The sequence below is a fragment of the Mobula hypostoma genome, chromosome 7 (genome assembly GCF_963921235.1).
Source record: "Mobula hypostoma chromosome 7, sMobHyp1.1, whole genome shotgun sequence".
In the NCBI taxonomy this organism is placed as follows: Eukaryota; Metazoa; Chordata; class Chondrichthyes; order Myliobatiformes; family Myliobatidae; genus Mobula; species Mobula hypostoma.
Genome location: NC_086103.1, coordinates 55,758,600 through 55,776,582, shown reverse-complemented (window position 1 = coordinate 55,776,582; position 17,983 = coordinate 55,758,600). Strand labels below are relative to the sequence as shown.

General features: G+C 39.6%; 1 protein-coding gene across 3 annotated transcripts in view; it reads left to right on the top strand.

The window, feature by feature from the left end:
• Nucleotides 1–17,983, top strand: part of cdhr2 (cadherin related family member 2) — a 152,924-nt gene that overhangs the window by 27,415 nt on the left and 107,526 nt on the right. For all 3 annotated transcript variants that reach the window (XM_063053444.1, XM_063053446.1, XM_063053445.1), the window contains exons 5-6: nt 2,439–2,498; nt 4,063–4,143. In XM_063053444.1, the coding sequence (XP_062909514.1) occupies nt 2,439–2,498; nt 4,063–4,143 (141 nt within the window). The remainder of the gene's footprint in view (nt 1–2,438; nt 2,499–4,062; nt 4,144–17,983) is intronic.

Sequence of the window (17,983 nt, the reverse complement as noted above, 5' to 3'; positions counted from 1 at the left end):
AAATTTAGAAACAGAAAGAAGTTCTAATTTAAGTTTAAATTAACATTCAACCAAAATTGATCCCATGTGTCTTGCACTTTTCCCTCACTGTTAATTCTTCCCAACATGTGTTCATATGATGAAATCTCAATCATTTCCTCAGTCCATTCCTTCACGGTGGGACATCTGTTTTTTTTTCCAGTTTTGCAATATAATTCTTGCAACAGTGATGAGACCCACCTTTAAAATAGTGAACTTGTCATTGTTTACATTAGGTATCATTGTTCCATCACCCAGGAGACCAAGCCGTGGGCACAAGGGGAGTGGGGAAACGACCAATTCCCCAACAAATCAAGAACTTTACACCAAAATGGACGAACCATGGAACACACCCAAATCATGTGAAAATATGTGCCCAGCTTATTTTTACATTTCCAGCATAAATTAATATCAACAATCCCCATTTTGTAGAGTCTAGTTGGTGTCCAATAATATCTGTGTACTATCTTGTATTGAATAAATTTCTATTACTGCTTTTGATTATTTGAATATTCTGTGTGTGGATCCCCAGGCCTATCTGGATTTTCGCTCCTTTTAGCACTTCATGATTGAGAACATTGTTTAAGCTATCATTTCTCAGTACTTTTACATTGGCCTGCCTTGAAATCCATTTGCTACAGTCCAGCTCATTCAATTAATCTACTATATTTCTTTAAAATTAATACTTTTAACTACAGTTTCTTTCTTGTCACCACTCCATTCCAAAATCTTTGGCTGTCCTCTTCCCTTTTCTTTGGCAGCGCTTGTATTTGGCTTTATTAAGAGGTGAAAACAGGTGATTGGAGGGTTCAAAGTTCATCTTGAGGTCAGGTATACTGTAACACCAAGGTGGTTAACACCTTGGTTCAGTGTTAGCCAATTGTTTGGGAGAGGGATGGAACTGGTGACTGGGAAGCAGTTTTTGATAGGAACAAAAGGCAATGGCTTTGCTTTTCACAGTGATTGAAGGAAAATTTTGCTTATGTTGTGATGTATGCTGGATTAGCAATACTTAAAGTTAGCATTTCAGGCTAAAATTTGACATATTAGTTTAGCTTTTGCAAAATCTTTCTAGAAAGGACTTTAACCTATGATTTTCGGATTCATAACTAAACTATAAAAGGTGTGTATTATGGCTATAAGAGATAACTTGTCTGTAACTGCAACACTCACAAAATGCTGGAGGAACTTAGCAGGTCAGGCAGATCTTTGGATAAAAGCAAACAGTCGACGTTTCAGGCTGAGACACTTCATTAGTCCTGAGGAAGAGTCCTGACCCGAAACGTTGACTGTTCACTCTTTTCCATAGATAATGCCTGCCCTGCTGAGTTCCTCCATCATTTTGTGTGTGTTGCTTTAAATTTCCAGCATCTGTAGATTTTCTTGTGTTTGTGATACCTGGAAGTTCATCTTTTTTCATATTCAGGAGGGACAGATGACATGATTTCTTTACTGCTGACTGCAACAGATGTTAAAATTCTCATTTTAAAAGGACACACTTGTTCAAAATCATTTTCCAAGATTGGCTTGCCTTGATATGCTTAAGGAAACTATTTGTTAGGCTCAGCAGGGAATGTGACTTAGCTGACTGGGAGCTGGGGAGCATATAAGTACTCTTCCCTTTGCAAAGTTAAAGAAAATTGTTGCTGCTGCTCGCTCAATCTAATCCTTTCAGTGATCTCTATAATCAGCCACATTACTGTCTAACTGCCTATCTTCTTTACTTCCTGCATCAGCTACCTTGGACCCACATTCCAGTGATTCTAGCCTTGATCTGAACACCTATCCCAGCCTATATTCTGAGTCCCTTCTCCTGCACCAATTAACTGATGGGCTGCTACAATACTACCAGCATAATCAGTTCGGATAGATTTGCAGACTTGGTGACAATTTGCCCAAAGATACAAACATCACCATTTTGACACAAGGTAATGGGCCAAAATCTACCATCTTCTTCATAACACTATCAATTTTAGCTGGAGAGTATGCTGGAAATATTTAGCAAGCCAGACAACATGAGAAGAGCGATTTTCGACTACTTTCCTTACATATTTGATTTTGATGGGATGCCTGCAGCCATTAATGTTTCCCAAGTTCATGTGAAGCAACTGTGAGGCAGGGACTTCAGCCTGTGAGCTTCTGGATCAAAGGAGGGAAGAGATTACCTTCCAAATCTGTGAAGCGTTAGCTCTCTTTCATTTGTGAGGTGATTACTTAGATTGACAACCTATTAAATGTCATCAATATCACTTACAAACTGCTTTAAATATTAGTTCAATATGATTGTAAGTATCTGTGAGCTCAGTCATATGTTATCACAACGGAACCGTGAGGTAGTTCGCCATTCTAAATTTAATGAAAGAAGTTAAAAATTTTAAGTTGGCTCCAGCTAAATTCTTCTCTTTTCTTTTTAACACAAGACCAAGGATTTTTTGAAAGTTAGCATTTCTGTCACTGATGGAGTGGCTGAAAGGAGAATGGTAAGTATTGTTAAATTTATTTAAGGATCAAAATGTTTGAATAAACAATCTAATACTGAACGGAATGACTATGTTAAAAATGTACATATACCCACAATTAAGTATATGGCAAAATGTACAAACCCAGAAATTAAAGCTTTTGTTGAAATGATTTTTAAGCAGTGTGAAAGCTTACAAACATTTGATTGGCCAAAGTTAAACTCATCCAATCTGCTGCATAATTGCTCTTGCTCTGCTTCAAAATCTTACGAAACCCATCTTGCCTGATTGATAATGGATTAACACTTATACTACTTACGTTATTCGTGTGTTTTCTGATGATGAATTTTGAAATTGTTTATACTGAAAATTTGATCATTTTAAAGATATCATATAAAAAAACCTTGAAAAGTACATATAAAGCAGACTTATTGACATAGCTGAGGACTGCAGATGTATGAAGTACAGAGAAATCTAGGTGGTTTTGTGCAAGAATGGCAAAATCTTAGGAGTACAGTGTGGAATGTAGTTAGGTGGGCAAATGCCTGTTAGGCCTTTATTGGACAAAGATTGCAATTTAATAGTAGGAAAGTATTATTACAAATGTAGTGAGTTCTGAGTACAGTTTTGGTCCCTTTTTTAAAGGAAGGATATACTGGCTTTGATGGCAGTCTAAAAGAAATTCACTAGGCTAATTCCTGGGATGGGAAAATAATGCAATCAAGAGCAGCTGAAGAAATTAGAAATGGCACAGAAGAATGGGGTATCCCTTGCCCATCCTCTGGCCCCCCCCCTTGTCTTTCTTCTCGGACCTCCTGTCCCATGATCCTCTCGTATCCCTTTTGCCTATCACCTGTCCAGCTCTTGGCTCCATCCCTCCCCCTCCTGTCTTCTCCTATCATTTTGGATCTCCCCCTCCCCCTCCAACTTTCAAATCCCTTACTCACTCTTCCTTCAGTTAGTCCTGACGAAGGGTCTCGGCCTGAAACGTCAACTGCACCTCTTCCTAGAGATGCTGCCTGGCCTGCTGCGTTCACCAGCAACTTTGATGTGTGTTGGTTGAAGAATGGGGTACATCAGCCATGGCTTGTGAAGTGAATGGTGGTGCAAACTTCAGGAGCTGAGTTACTGATTCCTGATCCTACTTTCTTATCTTTTTGTATATGTTGCAAATTTGCTAAATACATGGTTTTCTAGATGGACTAATTAGCTATTGGGTAGCTGCAGAGGCTTAAGGGAGGCTCTTTAAGAATTGCAGATTTCATAAAGCTCCTTTAAATCAATTTACAGAACTGTAAATTGAATCAAATCTCGATGAAGTTGTAGAGTTTGTATTAGAATAGAACATTTCAGTAAGTCTTTGAATATCCATATTGCTTTATTTAGAAATTAAAAATATTGCTGCCATTTCAATATACTTACAGGGCTTGATAAGCTGTGTTTAAAATGGACATCTTTTTTTGATCTATTTTATTCTCCAAAGCTTAACTTTCACTGGGAAGTTTTGATTAACATTGAAACAATGATTGTCTATGTAATGATTCATAACTTCCAGTTAAGTAACTTCTCCTGCTTCCATCTCTAGAACCAAACAATCGTTGTTGAAGATGCCAATGATGTCACCCCCATTTTTAAAAATGCCCCATATGTGGAAAATATTTTTGAGGTGAGTTATATCCATTTTTTACCTCTGAATTTTTTGCGGCACCGCAAGTTGCAATAGCAGTGACATATTTTTCTTAGACATGGCTTTAAATCCACTCACAATTGATACAATGAACCAGCTATAAATTAGCACAAGTTAGCAATGTCAGAAAACTGGGAAATCTTTCTCTGAGAGCCTTTATGACTGCCCATGAGGTAAAATTGCACTGATGCATTGGAACGTAATACTGCAATTTTAACTTTACGTGGGTGCATCAAATCACTTAAATTTAACTGCTTTTGGAATACTTTAATAGACATATTTTCCTCTTATGCCGTCCCTTGGGGTTAAGAATGGCCATCTTCCAATCCAGTGCGATGTGTTATGAGGTGACTGGTGAGGCCAGTGAGGGATCTGCAGAATCTGCCTCAGGTGGAGCTGAAGGGCTTGACAGATCAGAATCAGAATCAGGTTTAATATCACTGGCATATGTCGTGAAATTTGCTAACATTGTAGCAGCAGTACAATGCAATACATGATAATAGAGAGAAAAAGAAAACTGAATTACGGTAAATATATTTATATTAAATAGTTAAATTAAGTAAGTACTGCAAAAAGTAGGAAATAAAATAAAGCAGGACAGGCATGTGTGTAGATTAGTAAGTGGTCTACTGCTTCTGTCATTTATACTGAACTTATTTGTGTCCTTAAATAAGGTACCCGAAGTTTATAATGCTATAATGAATGCTGCTACTTTTGAAAGTTATTGTTCAAGGGATCCCCATGAGATTGTGAGGATATTATTTTTATGGAAGCATTGAAAGTATCCTTAGATCATTTTCTCCATCTACTTCTTGTGAAAACAGAGCTTGAAATAAAGGGTTGGTTTCAAGAATCTGGCACTGTACCCATGATCTGCTCAATGGTGAAAATGGATGTAATTAGAGCCTCATTCCTGGGCTGTTGGTTTGGAAAAGTCACTGACTTTGGTCACTTATTTATTTTGGAGGATTCTACAGAAATAGCCCCAGTGGCATCTCTTTAATACCTCTGTATTTTGTCCATTGTCTCAGAGGCAGGCAAGGATGGAGATTAAACATGGAACAAAGTACACTGTTATGTAACCGGCAACAATGACTATCAATCGAGACAGGTTATATAAAAACAACCAAATATTTATTAAACATGGATAAACGATAAGGGAAAAAAACAAACAAAAACTTTAACCGGAAGTTAACAGACATGCAGCCGTTCACCAACTCGCCACTCGGCTCTGGTTCTTAAAGCATTAGATGCGAAAACAGTTCTTAAAGCGATACAGTCAGATATAGTTCTTAAAGCGATAACTTCTAAAGTCCACCAGTTTTACACATTCAATTGGGAGAGACTTCTTTGGAGAAGGATTTCTTCACAGACGCAATTTTCCTGCTGGTTCTGTCCACAGGATTCACGATGCCAAAAGTAAACAATTTAAGTCAACTGACCTTAAATTCCTTTAGAGAGAGAGCACCTTTTTGCATGAACTCCTTGCTCTTTTTGGCAAGAGTTATCCTCGATGCAGGTCGTACTCCTCCAACGAAGTCTCATTAAGGTCGATCCTTTATTAAACTGCCAAATGATGCCGACTTCTCTCGATCCTTCGATCCTGTACTTCGATAAATTCTTCACTCTCCCTTCTAATGCTGGAATTGAGTAAATCAACACATCTAGCCAAAAATTTCCAGTCCAATAATATGGTATCTTGCAACAGAACGCAAAACCATTTTAAAAATGAAACTGCGTCACAAAAACAAACACGCAACAGAAGCGGAGATACAGCACGTTCTACCTGGAAATCTACAAACTAGAAAAAAACCAACTGCGTCACCTGGGTCGACCCTTATATAGTCATGGGTCACATGTCATCACATGACCTCACATTGGCGGGACAATCACATCAGGTGACCTCCAAAAGACCATTACATCATTCTCACAAAAAAAACACAGATCTCCTTGAGCATGTAACAACACGAACAGGCCTTTCAGCCCATCATGTCTGTACTGACCACAATGTTAATGAAAACTAATCCCATCTCTGCACATGGTCTATATCCTTCAGTTCCCTGCCTGTTTATGTTCCTGTTTTAATGCCTTTTCTTTCTTTTTCAATCTTTTTATTAAGTTTCAAAATTAAACATAACGATAATAGTAATGATACATAGAGATCGGGATTACAATAATAATAGTTAACATGTACAAGCACAGATTCCAAGTAACAAATATAGTTTACCCTCCCAATCTCATAGTAACTGACCATGAAAAAGATATTTTATAAAGAGAGGAAAAGTAAACCCTCTAGACTAAAGAAAATTAAACTTAAAAAAAAACAAACGAAGTTTGGGCTGTCATATTACATCGGCTAAAATTATTATTTGTTGTTAACTCCGCTCCTCTATACATGAACAAAAATATTACTACAAAGGATTCAGAAAGGGTCAACTTACATCATATGAAAATATTGAATAAATCGCCTCCAAGTTTCTTCAAATTTAACCGAAGAATCCATAGTACCACTCCTAATTTTTTCCAAGTTTGGGCATGCTATCATTTGGGAAAACCATTGAAATGTAGTGGGGGGATTAGAATCTTTCCAGTTAAATAAAATGGATCTTCTGGCTTTTATTGTAACAAATGCAATTAGACGACAAGCTGATGAGGATAAACAACTAGAGTCTATCACTGGTAGTCCAAAAATTGCAGTAATAGGATGAGGTTGTAAATCAATACGCAGAACTACTGAAATAATACCAAAAATATCTTTCCAATATTTTTCTAGAAGAGGACAAGACCAGAGCATATGTGTCAAGCAAACTACCTCAGAATTACATCTATCACAAACAGGATTTATATGGCAATAAAAATGAGCGAACTTATCTTTGGACATATGAGTCCTGTGAACCTCCTTAAACTGTATCGAGGCGTGTCTGGCACACATTGAGGAAGTATTGACTAATGGAAGAATTTTTCCCATTTCTCTGTAGATAAAGATATTTGAAGTTCGCCTTCCCGCTCATACTTATTTTTATCAGATGTACCCAGATGTGTTTTCGTAGTCAGATCATAAATAATTGCAATTAAACTCTTCTGATAAGGGTTTGAACCTAATCTTTTTTCCTGTAACTTCAATTTGATGCGACATTGGAAAGGTAGATAAAGTAATGTTCAAAAGGTTTCTAATCTGTAAATATCTGAAGAAACGTGATCTAGACAAATTATATTTATTAGACAATTGTTCAAAAGACATAAAACAATCATCCATGAATAAATCATGAAAACTTGTTATTCCCTTTGTTTTCCATAGAAGAAAAGCTTGATCAATTCTAGATGGTTGAAAGAAAAAATTAGATATAATGGAACTTGACAGGATAAATTTGTTCAATCCAAAGAATTTAAGAAATTGAAAGCATACCATCCTGGAAACAATTGGCGGGGACGACCGACCAGGTGTGAGCCACGGTGGCAGGGCCTCCGGCACTGATTCTGACCCTGTGGTGCAGAAGGGTGGGACGGAGAAGAGGAGAGCTGTCATCATTGGAGACTCTATAGTCAGGGGAGCAGACAGGAGATTTTGTGGACATGAGAAGGACACCCGTATGGTTTGTTGCCTCCTGGGTGCCAGGGTCCGGGATGTCTCTGACCGGGTGCATGACATCCTGGTACGAGCGGGAAAGCAACCAGAAGTCGTGATACATGTTGAGACCAACGACATAGTCAGGAAGAGGGATGAGGTCCTGAAGTATGAGTTTCAGGAACTAGGCAGAAGGCTGAAGAACAGGACCTCAAGGGTGACGTTCTCAGGATTGCTGCCAGTGCTACGTGACAGTGATGGTAAGAATTGGAGGAGATGGCAGTTGAATGCGTGGCTGAGGAGTTAGTGCAGGGAGCAGGGTTTTAGATTTTTAGATCATTGGGATCTCTTCTGAGGAAGGTGGGACCTGTACAGATTGGATGGGTTGTACCTGAACTCGAGGGGGAGCAATATCCTTGCAGGTAGGTTTGCTAGCATGGTTTGGGAGGGTTTAAACTAATTTGCGAGGGGGATGGGACCCAGAGCGATAGAGCAGTGAAAGAAGTGCATGGAGTAAAGCCAGATCTAACATACAGAGAGGCTTTGAGGAAAGAGAAGCAGAATAAATGGTGTAAAGACAGTAAGGTAGAAGGGCTGAAATGTGTGTACCTCAATGCAAGAAGCATCAGGAACAAAGGTGATGAACTGAGAGCTTGGATACATACATGGAATTATGATGTAGTGGCCATTACAGAGACTTGGCTGGCACCAGGGCAGGAATGGATTCTCAATATTCCTGGATTTCAGTGCTTTAAAAGGGATAGAGAGTGCGGAAAAAGGGGAGGAGGGGTGGCATTACTGGTCAGGGATACTATTACAGCTACAGAAAGGGTGGGTAATGTAGCAGGATCCTCTTTTGAGTCAATATGGGTGGAAGTCAGGAACAGGAAGGGAGCAGTTTCTCTATTGGGGGTATTCTATAGGCCCCCTGGTAGCAGCAGTGATACAGAGGAGCAGATTGGGAGGCAGATTTTGGAAAGGTGCAAAAATAACAGGGTTGTTATCATGGGTGACTTTAACTTCCCTAATATTGATTGGCACCTGATTAGTTCCAAGGGTTTAGATGGGGCAGAGTTTGTTAAGTGTGTCCAGGACGGATTCCTGTCACAGTATGTGGACAGGCCGACCAGAGGGAATGCCATACTAGATCTAGTACTAGGTAATGAACCAGGTCAGGTCACAGATCTCTCAGTGGGTGAGCATCTGGGGGACAGTGACCACTGCTCCCTGGCCTTTAGCATTATCATGGAAAAGGATAGAATTAGAGAGGACAGGAAAATTTTTAATTGGGGAAAGGCAAATTATGAGACTATAAGGCTAGAACTTGCGGGTGTGAATTGGGATGATGTTTTTGCAGGGAAATGTACTATGGGCATGTGGTCGATGTCTAGAGATCTCTTGCGGGATGTTAGGGATAAATTTGTCCCGGTGAGGAAGATAAAGAATGGTAGGGTGAAGGAACCATGGGCGACAAGTGAGGTGGAAAATCTAGTCAGGTGGAAGAAGGCAGCATACATGAGGTTTAGGAAGCAAGGATCGGATGGGTCTATTGAGGAATATAGGGAAGCAAGAAAGGAGCTTAAGAAGGGGCTGAGAAGAGCAAGAAGGGGGCATGAGAAGGCCTTGGCGAGTAGGGTAAAGGAAAACCCCAAGGCATTCTTCAATTATGTGAAGAAAAAAAGGATGACAGGAGTGAAGGTTGGACCGATTAGAGATAAAGGTGGGAAGATGTGCCTGGAGGCTGCGGAAGTGAGCAAGGTCCTCAATGAATACTTCTCTTCGGTATTCACCAATGAGAGGAAACTTGATGATGGTGAGGACAATATGAGTGAGGTTGATGTTCTGGAGCATGTTGATATTAAGGGAGAGGAGGTGTTGGAGTTGTTAAAATACATTAGGACAGATAAGTCCCCGGGTCCTGATGGAATATTCCCCAGGCTGCTCCACGAGGTGGGAGAAGAGATTGCTGAGCCTCTGGCTAGGATCTTTATGTCCTTGCTGTCCATGGGAATGGTACCGGCGGATTGGAGGGAGGCGAATGTTGTCCCCTTTTTCAAAAAGGTAGTAGGGATAGTCCGGGTAATTATAGACCAGTGAGCCTTACGTCTGTGGTGGGAAAGCTGTTGGAAAAGATTCTTAGAGATAGGATCTATAGGCATTTAGAGAATCATGGTCTGATCAGGGACAGGCAGCATGGCTTTGTGAAGGACAGATCGTGTCTAACAAGCCTGATAGAGTTCTTTGAGGAGGTGACGAGGCATATAGATGAAGGTAGTGCAGTGGATGTGATCTGTATGGATTTTAGTAAGGCATTTGACAAGGTTCCACAGGGTAGGCGTATTCAGAAAGTTAGAAGGCATGGGATCCAGGGAAGATTGGCCAGGTGGATTCAGAATTGGGTTGCCTGCAGAGGGTAGAGAGTGGTGGTGGAGGGAGTACATTCAGATTGGAGGATTGTGACTAGTGGTGTCCCACAAGGATCTGTTCTGGGACCTCTACTTTTCGTGATTTTTATTAACGACCTGGATGTCGGGGTAGAAGAGTGGGTTGGCAAGTTTGCAGACGACACAAAGGTTGGTGTTGTTGTAGATAGTGTAGAGGATTGTCAAAGATTGCAGAGAGACATTGATAGGATGCAGAAGTGGGCTGAGAAGTGGCAGATGGAGTTCAACCCGGAGAGGTTTGAGGTGGTACACTTTGGAAGGACAAACTTCAAGGCAGAGTACAAAGTAAATGGCAGGATACTTGGTAGTGTGGAGGAGCAGAGGGATCTCAGGGTACATGTCCACAGATCCCTGGAAGTTGCCTCACAGGTGGATAGGGTAGTTAAGAAAGCTTATGGGGTGTTAGCTTTCATAAGTCGAGGGATAGAGTTTAAGAGTCGCGATGTAATGATGCAGCTCTATAAAACTCTGGTTAGGCCACTCTTGGAGTACTGTGTCCAGTTCTGGTAACCTCACTATAGGAAGGGTGTGGAAGCATTGGAAAGGGTACAGAGGAGATTTACCAGGATGCTGCCTGGTTTAGAAAGTATGCATTATGATCAGAGATTAAGGGAGCTGGGGCTTTACTCTTTGGAGAGAAGGAGGATGAGAGGAGACGTGATAGAGGTGTACAAGATAATAAGAGGAATAGATAGAGTGGATAGCCAGTGCCTTCTCCCCAGGGCACCACTGCTCAATACAAGAGGACATGGCTTTAAGGTAAGGAGTGGGAAGTTCAAGGGGGATATTAGAGGAAAGTTTTTTACTCAGAGAGTGGTTGGTGCGTGGAATGCACTGCCTGAGTCAGTGGTGGAGGCAGATGCACTAGTAAAGTTTAAGAGACTCTAGACAGGTGTATGGAGGAATTTAAGGTGGGGGCTTATATGGGAGGCAGGGTTTGAGGGTCGGCACAACATTGTGGGCCAAAGGGCCTGTACTGTGCTGTACTATTCTTTGTTCTATGTTCTATATTCGTATTGGATGTTTAATTATTGGATTTATCATTTGTTTATTCAATTTAGTAAGTGCAAAGGGAAGTGCAGCTCCTAGAATAGAAGCCAACGAAAAACCCTGTACAGACTTCCACTCAAGGTTCATCCATCGTGGACGTTGAGTTTCATCCAATTCTTGTGTCCAAAACGTTAAATATTGAATGTTAATTGCCCAGTAATAAAATCTAAGATTCGGCAAAGCCAAACCGCCCTTTTTTTGATTTCTGTAAATTTTCTTCCTTAACCTGGGACTTTTGAACCCAGGATACAAGTTTCCCCCGCCATCCGAAGGTAGAGCATTCCTATGAAATGATTTGTAAGCCGGAATGTCGTAAAGTGAAGAAGCAATTACCATTTATTTATACGGGAAAAATTTGTGAGCATTCGCAGATCCAAAAAATAACCTACCAAATCATGCCAAATAACACACAATATCTAAAATAACAGTAACATATAGTAGAAGCAGGAATGATATGATAAATACACAGCCTATATAAAGTAGAAATACTTTTTTACAATCATTGCCGCACTGTTCTTCGTAGCGAAAATCTCACGCAAGCACTCTCGGCAGAAACACTCTTTCCAGTAGCCTTTAAGCTATGAAGCTGCCAAATCATACCAAGTAACACATAAAAATACACAACCTATATAAAGTAGAAATAATGTATGTACAGTGTAGTATCACTTACCAGAATCGGGAAGACAGCACCGAGCACACTGATGATGGTGTGTTAGGCTGAGTCGTCAGAGGTTGGGGTGGTGGGACACTGGGGTGTCATCTCATCGTCGTCTGTTTCCATCAGAGCAGGCAAGTCATCTTCTTCTATGTCTGCCTGTCTCAATGTTGAAGGTTGAGGTTCGTTGTCTGCTGTGGCTGATGTGGAAGGCTTGAAAAATGACAGTATGCTTGACTGCTTAGCCTCGCGCATTTTTCTATCATACAGTTCTTTATAAGCACTCAAACCATCCTGCAAATATTCCCTAAACCTATGTACCCTTTCAAAATTAAAGTCATACTTTTCTGCAATCATTGCAGTGAAAATCTCATGCAGTTGCTTCACGTTCAGTTCCTGGACGACTTCACTTTCGGTCCGTTTGCTACTGCATTCGGTTTCGATTGTTATCCTTTCCTCTTCCAATTGCATCAGCTCTTCATCTATCAGTTCTTGGTCATGGGATGCCAAAACCTTTTCAACATCATCTTTGTCAACTTCCACAAGCCAAACTCACTTTGTCCTTACTTCGTTCACCATGACTGAAAAGCTTAATTATGTCTAGTTTTATGCTAAGTTGAACACCCTTATGAGCTCTTTTAGGCTTTTCCGATACCTTAGAACTCATCTTGCTAATGGCTGCTCACAGGCACATGTTTAAGCAATGCCGGCTAGAATGCAGTTCCAGGGGAGGAGCTTGGCTGCTTGGGGCATGCGCTGCCTTTTATCGTGCGCAGTTTTTTTCATAACAGTGAAAACACCTTCTGTTAGTGAAAACAGGTAACTAATGTAGGTCTTTCATAACAGTGAGATTTCGTAAAGCGAACATTCGAAAAGCGGGGGACTCCTGTATAAATTTTGAGCTGAAATTAAATTTCTCAAGTATATCAAATAAATATTCCCATTCAAGTCTGTCAAATGCCTTCTCAGTGTCAAGCAAAATAACACATTCTGGAGTTTTAACTGAAGTAGTGTAAACAATGTTCATTAGTCTCCTAATATTAAAATGTGAGTAACGATTTTTAATAAATCCTGTCTGATCTTCGGAGACAATTTGTGGTAGTACCTTCTCTATTGTAATTGCTAATACTTTGGAAAAGATTTTAGAATCCACATTCAACAAAAATATAGGTCTATATCATACACATTCAGTGGGATTTTTATCTTTTTTAGGAATTAATTAAATAGATGCTTCATAAAAGGATTGTGGTAATTTATCTACAGATAAGGCATCTTTAGAGATTATACATAACCAGGGAGAAAATACACCTGAAAAAGATTTATAAAATTCTACTGTATACCCATCCGGGTCAGGTGCTTTACCAGAATTCATTGAAAAAATTGCTTTCCTTATTTCCTCTTCAGTAATGGTTGCATCTAATGTTAAACATTCATTGGCTGGTGATTTCGGAATGTTTAATTTCCTTAAAAATTTATGCATTATGGTAGGATCATCAGGAAATTTTGATTGATATAAATTGGTATAAAATTCTTGAAAAGATTTATTAATTTCATCATGGTCAACCATCAAATTACCATCCCTTCTACGAATTTTATTAATCTGACATTTCGCCAATGCAGCTTTCAATTGATTAGCCAGTAATCTACCCGATTTATCACCATGTATGTAAAATTGACTCTTAGTTTTAAGTAATTGATTTTCAATCAAGGCTGTTAATAAAAAACAGTGTTGCATCTGAAGTTCAACTTTCTCTTTATAAAGCTCCAAATTAGGAGCAATGGAATATTTTTTATCAATTTCTTTAATCTTATCAGCCAATGTATGTATTTCCCTATTAATATGGTTTTTCACTCCAGCAGAGTATGAAATAATTTGCCTGCGAATATATACTTTAAAGGTATCTCATAATATCCCACTGGAAATTTCTTCCATTGAGTTAGATAAAAAGAAAAATACAATCTGGTCTTTAATAATATAATCAAAATTTAAATCTTGATGCAAAATAGAATTGAACCGCCATTGTCTGATACTAAAATTTGCATCCATAAATTTAATTGATAGTTTCAAATGCGCATGGGCAGAAATGGCGATTGCATCATACTTACAGGTAGTGACAAATGAAACTAATTGAGAATCAATAAAAAAGTAATCAATTCTAGAGTAATTATGATATACATGAGAAAAGAAAGAGAACTCTTTATCATTAAGATATAAAAACCTCCAAATATCTAAAATTCCCGAGTCAACTAAAAAGGAATTAATAAGAACAGCAGATTTGTTTGGAAGTGCCAGATTGGGTGCAGACCTATCCATCATAAGATTCAAGCAACAGTTAAAATCATGTTTAAATGCCTCTTAACCGTTGCTATCATATTTGCTTCTACTCTCCCCTGGCAGAATGTTTCAGGCATATACCACTCTATGTGCAAAAAATCTTGCCTTGTAGATATTTCTTAGATTTCTCCCTCTCACCTTAAAACTGCCCTCTAGTGTTTGGCTTTTCCACTTTGGGAAAAGAAAACCCTATCAATACTACTCATAATTTTATATACAACATAGAACAGTACAGCACAGAAACTTTAGCCTATAATGTTGTGCTGAACGAATAATTGAATCCCATCTGCACACGTGCTCCATATCCCTCATCTGTTGTATATTCATTTGCATATCTATGAATGTCTTAAACACTTATGTCTTATCGATCTCCATCATCACTCATGGCAGCACATTGCAGGCACCCTCCATTCTCCATGTAAAAATATACCTCGCCTACACATCTCCTTTGCAACTTTTCCCATCTCAGTTGAAATGCATGCCCTCTAGTATTAAACATTTTGACCTGGGGAAAGATACTGGCTGTCTACTCTGCTCTGTGCATCTCACAAGTTTATAAACTTCTATCAGCCTCACCTCAGCTTCCAGTGCTCCAGAGAGAACAACCCTGGTTTGTTCAACCTCTCTTCACAGGGAGGCAGCATCCTAGCATCTTCTGTATCTTCTCTGTAACCTCCACACACTTCCTATAATGGGGATACAAGAGTTAAATGCAATAATCTATTTGCAGCCTAACTAGAGTTTTATAAAGATGCAACGGAACTCCTGACTCAGTGTCTCAAGTAGTGAAGGCAAGCATGCCATTCACCTTTGTTACCACCCCTTCAACTTGTGTGGCCGTTTTCAGGGAACTATGGATGTACGTTTGTACATCAACACCGCTAAGGGTCCTACCAGTAAATGTACCGTTCCTTTTCATTTGATCTGCCAAAAAAGAAAAAAAACATTATACTTGCCTTGATATATGTACTTCTATCAGTTTGAGCCTTAGGCTACGTCCACACTAGACCGGATAAATCCGTAACTGAAGCTTTTTCTCTTTGTTTTGACCCTCCATCCACACTGAAACAGCGTTTTCCTCCCCCGAAAACGGATATTTTCTAATACGCCCTCCAGAGTGTGTAAATTTGAAAACACTGATTGTTCAGAGCAGTGTGGACGGGGTAAACGGATATTTTTAAAAACGCTGTCATGACGTGCCAGAACAGATGGTCGCAGCGCGGCATTTCGTTGTTTTCTTGAATGCAACTCCCCCACACAACCCAACAATATCAGAACAGACAGCAACGAGACTGAAGCCAGAAGAGTTAGAAATATATTCACCAAATACTTTGACCCACAGCCTACTGAATAAATAAGTATACTCACTTTGCCCTGTTTTCTGTCCTTGCCTGTGTGAAGGTGGTTTACCTATTTATGCAAGTACTTCTCTGATAATAATGTGTAACAGCCTAATGTAACGTTGTATGGAAATACAAGATAACACTGTTGCAGACATGTTTTATACACTTAACAAGGCGCTTTATTAATGCAACAGAGTCAGTCAGTTTTTCAATGTTCGTCATCAGCCGGGTCATACTGTCCATGAACTCCCTGTCAGTTGCCTCCATACACTCCAGTATTTGTTTTTCTTTAGTTTTAAGTCCTCCTGCGCGAGAGCCAACAGCAATGGCTTTTACATTTTTCTAGTCTGTAACTAGACAAACATGCACCGAGTATACTGTTTCCTCTTTGCTTGTTTTCTGTGTGTCCTGCACATGTCCAGTAGGAGGAGATTCACCCAAATATCCATTCTAATGTGGACGGAGATATTTTAAAAAATGTCTGGTGTGGACGCCTATTGTTTTTACACGAAACCAGTGTTTTCAAAATTATCCGGTCTAGTGTGGACGTAGCCTTAGTCTCCCAGTAAGCTTTGTTCTAGGGTTGAAATCTATATCTCATTGTGCAGAGAGAAAAATAATGGAACCAAGTTTTAACTGGCTGACATTAGCTGTAATAGTGACTGATCCTGCAAAGTATAAGTAAAATCACAGAATTTCTCTTTACAAAATGAGTCAACCTGGAGTTTGAATCTGTTTTGGAACTGGATGAAAGTCAATTTTGTTTGTCCAAGTCACCAATGCTTTCCTCATATCGATAATCATTTTTTTCCACCTTTTGGTCTTTATCTCATTCTGTTCTGAAGGTTTCCACTGAACGAGTATCCACCAATCCATTTGGAAGTACATACGAATACTGAGCAATATTTTTCTATAAAGTTTATCCTCTTTGGCTCAGACACAGATGGGGGCTTGTAGCCCATTAAATCTGTGCCAGTTAACACAAGGCTGCTAACTCTAATTCCACCTTTAAGTGTCAGGTCCATGATCCTGCAGATCATGGCTTTTCAAGTACATATCCACATGCCTTCTTAAATGTGATGCCTCTTCTATCCTTCCAGTCAGTGATTTCCAGACTCTTACTAACTGCAGGATGATAAAAATCTTTCCTATTTCCTCTCCATTCCTCCTTCCAATTTCTTTAAAATAGCGGTCCCCTACCACCGGGCCGCAAAGCATGTGCTATCGGGCTGTGAAGAAACAATATGAGTCAGCTGCACCTTTCCTCATTCCCTGTCACGCATTGTTGAACTTGAACATAGGGTTGCCAACTGTCCCGTATTTGCTGGGACATCCTGTATATTGGGCTAAATTGGTTTGTCCCGTATTTCCCCTGCTAAGGTAGAGCATTCCTATGAAACCTTTCGTGCCGAAATGGCGTAAAGAGAAGAACTAACTACCATTAATTTATATGGGAAAAATTTTTGAGCGTTCCCAGACCCAAAAAATAACCTAACAAATCATACCAAATAACACATAAAACCGAAAATAAATAACACTAACATACAGTAAAAGCAGGAATGATATGATAAATACACAGCCTATATAAAGTAGAAATAATGTATGTACAGTATAGTCGGGAAGATGAAGGCAAAACCGAGTTGTGGGGGGGGGGGAATCGGCGTGTACACGCATGCGCACATCACATGTGCACGTCACGCATGCACACAGGTGACCGGGCAAGGCTTCATTGTCATGCTAATCTTTCCGGGGGTAAAGTGTTTTGACTGCTATTTTTGTCCCTTATTTGGGAGTGAGAAAGTTGGCAACCATAACTGTAAAAGACATGTTGAGGTGAGTTTAACCCTATTTGAACATTCCCCTACCACCCCACCCCCACCCTGGTCGGCCGGTCTGCAAGAATATTGTCAATATTAAACCAGTCCGCGGTGCAAAAAAGGTTGGGGACCCCTGATTTAAAACAATCTCTTCTGATTTTTGATTTCTCTGCTAAGGAAAGCAGATTTTTCCATCATCATTATATATATTCTAATTGTCTCTCCACAGTTTGCCCTTTTCCAAAACAATCAATCAGTATTCCCTCCTAATGGCAATCTTCTTTATGAACCTTCCCTGCATTCTCTTTTCTGTAATGTAAATTCTAAGTAAAACTCAAACTGTAATCTAAACAGCAATGTATCCACATTTAGCATAACCTCCCTGCTCTTATATTCTATGCCTCAACTAATAAAACATTCTATTTGTGTGTGTTTTAATTTTATTTCGAGATACAATGTGGAATAGGCTCTTCCAGTCTAACGAGCTGCAGCCTACCTGTAGAGCCCTAGCCTAATCACAGGTCAAGTTACAACGACCAATTAACCTATTAACCAGTACATCTTTGGACTGTGGGAGGAAGCAGAAGCACCTGGAGACAACTCACAAAGT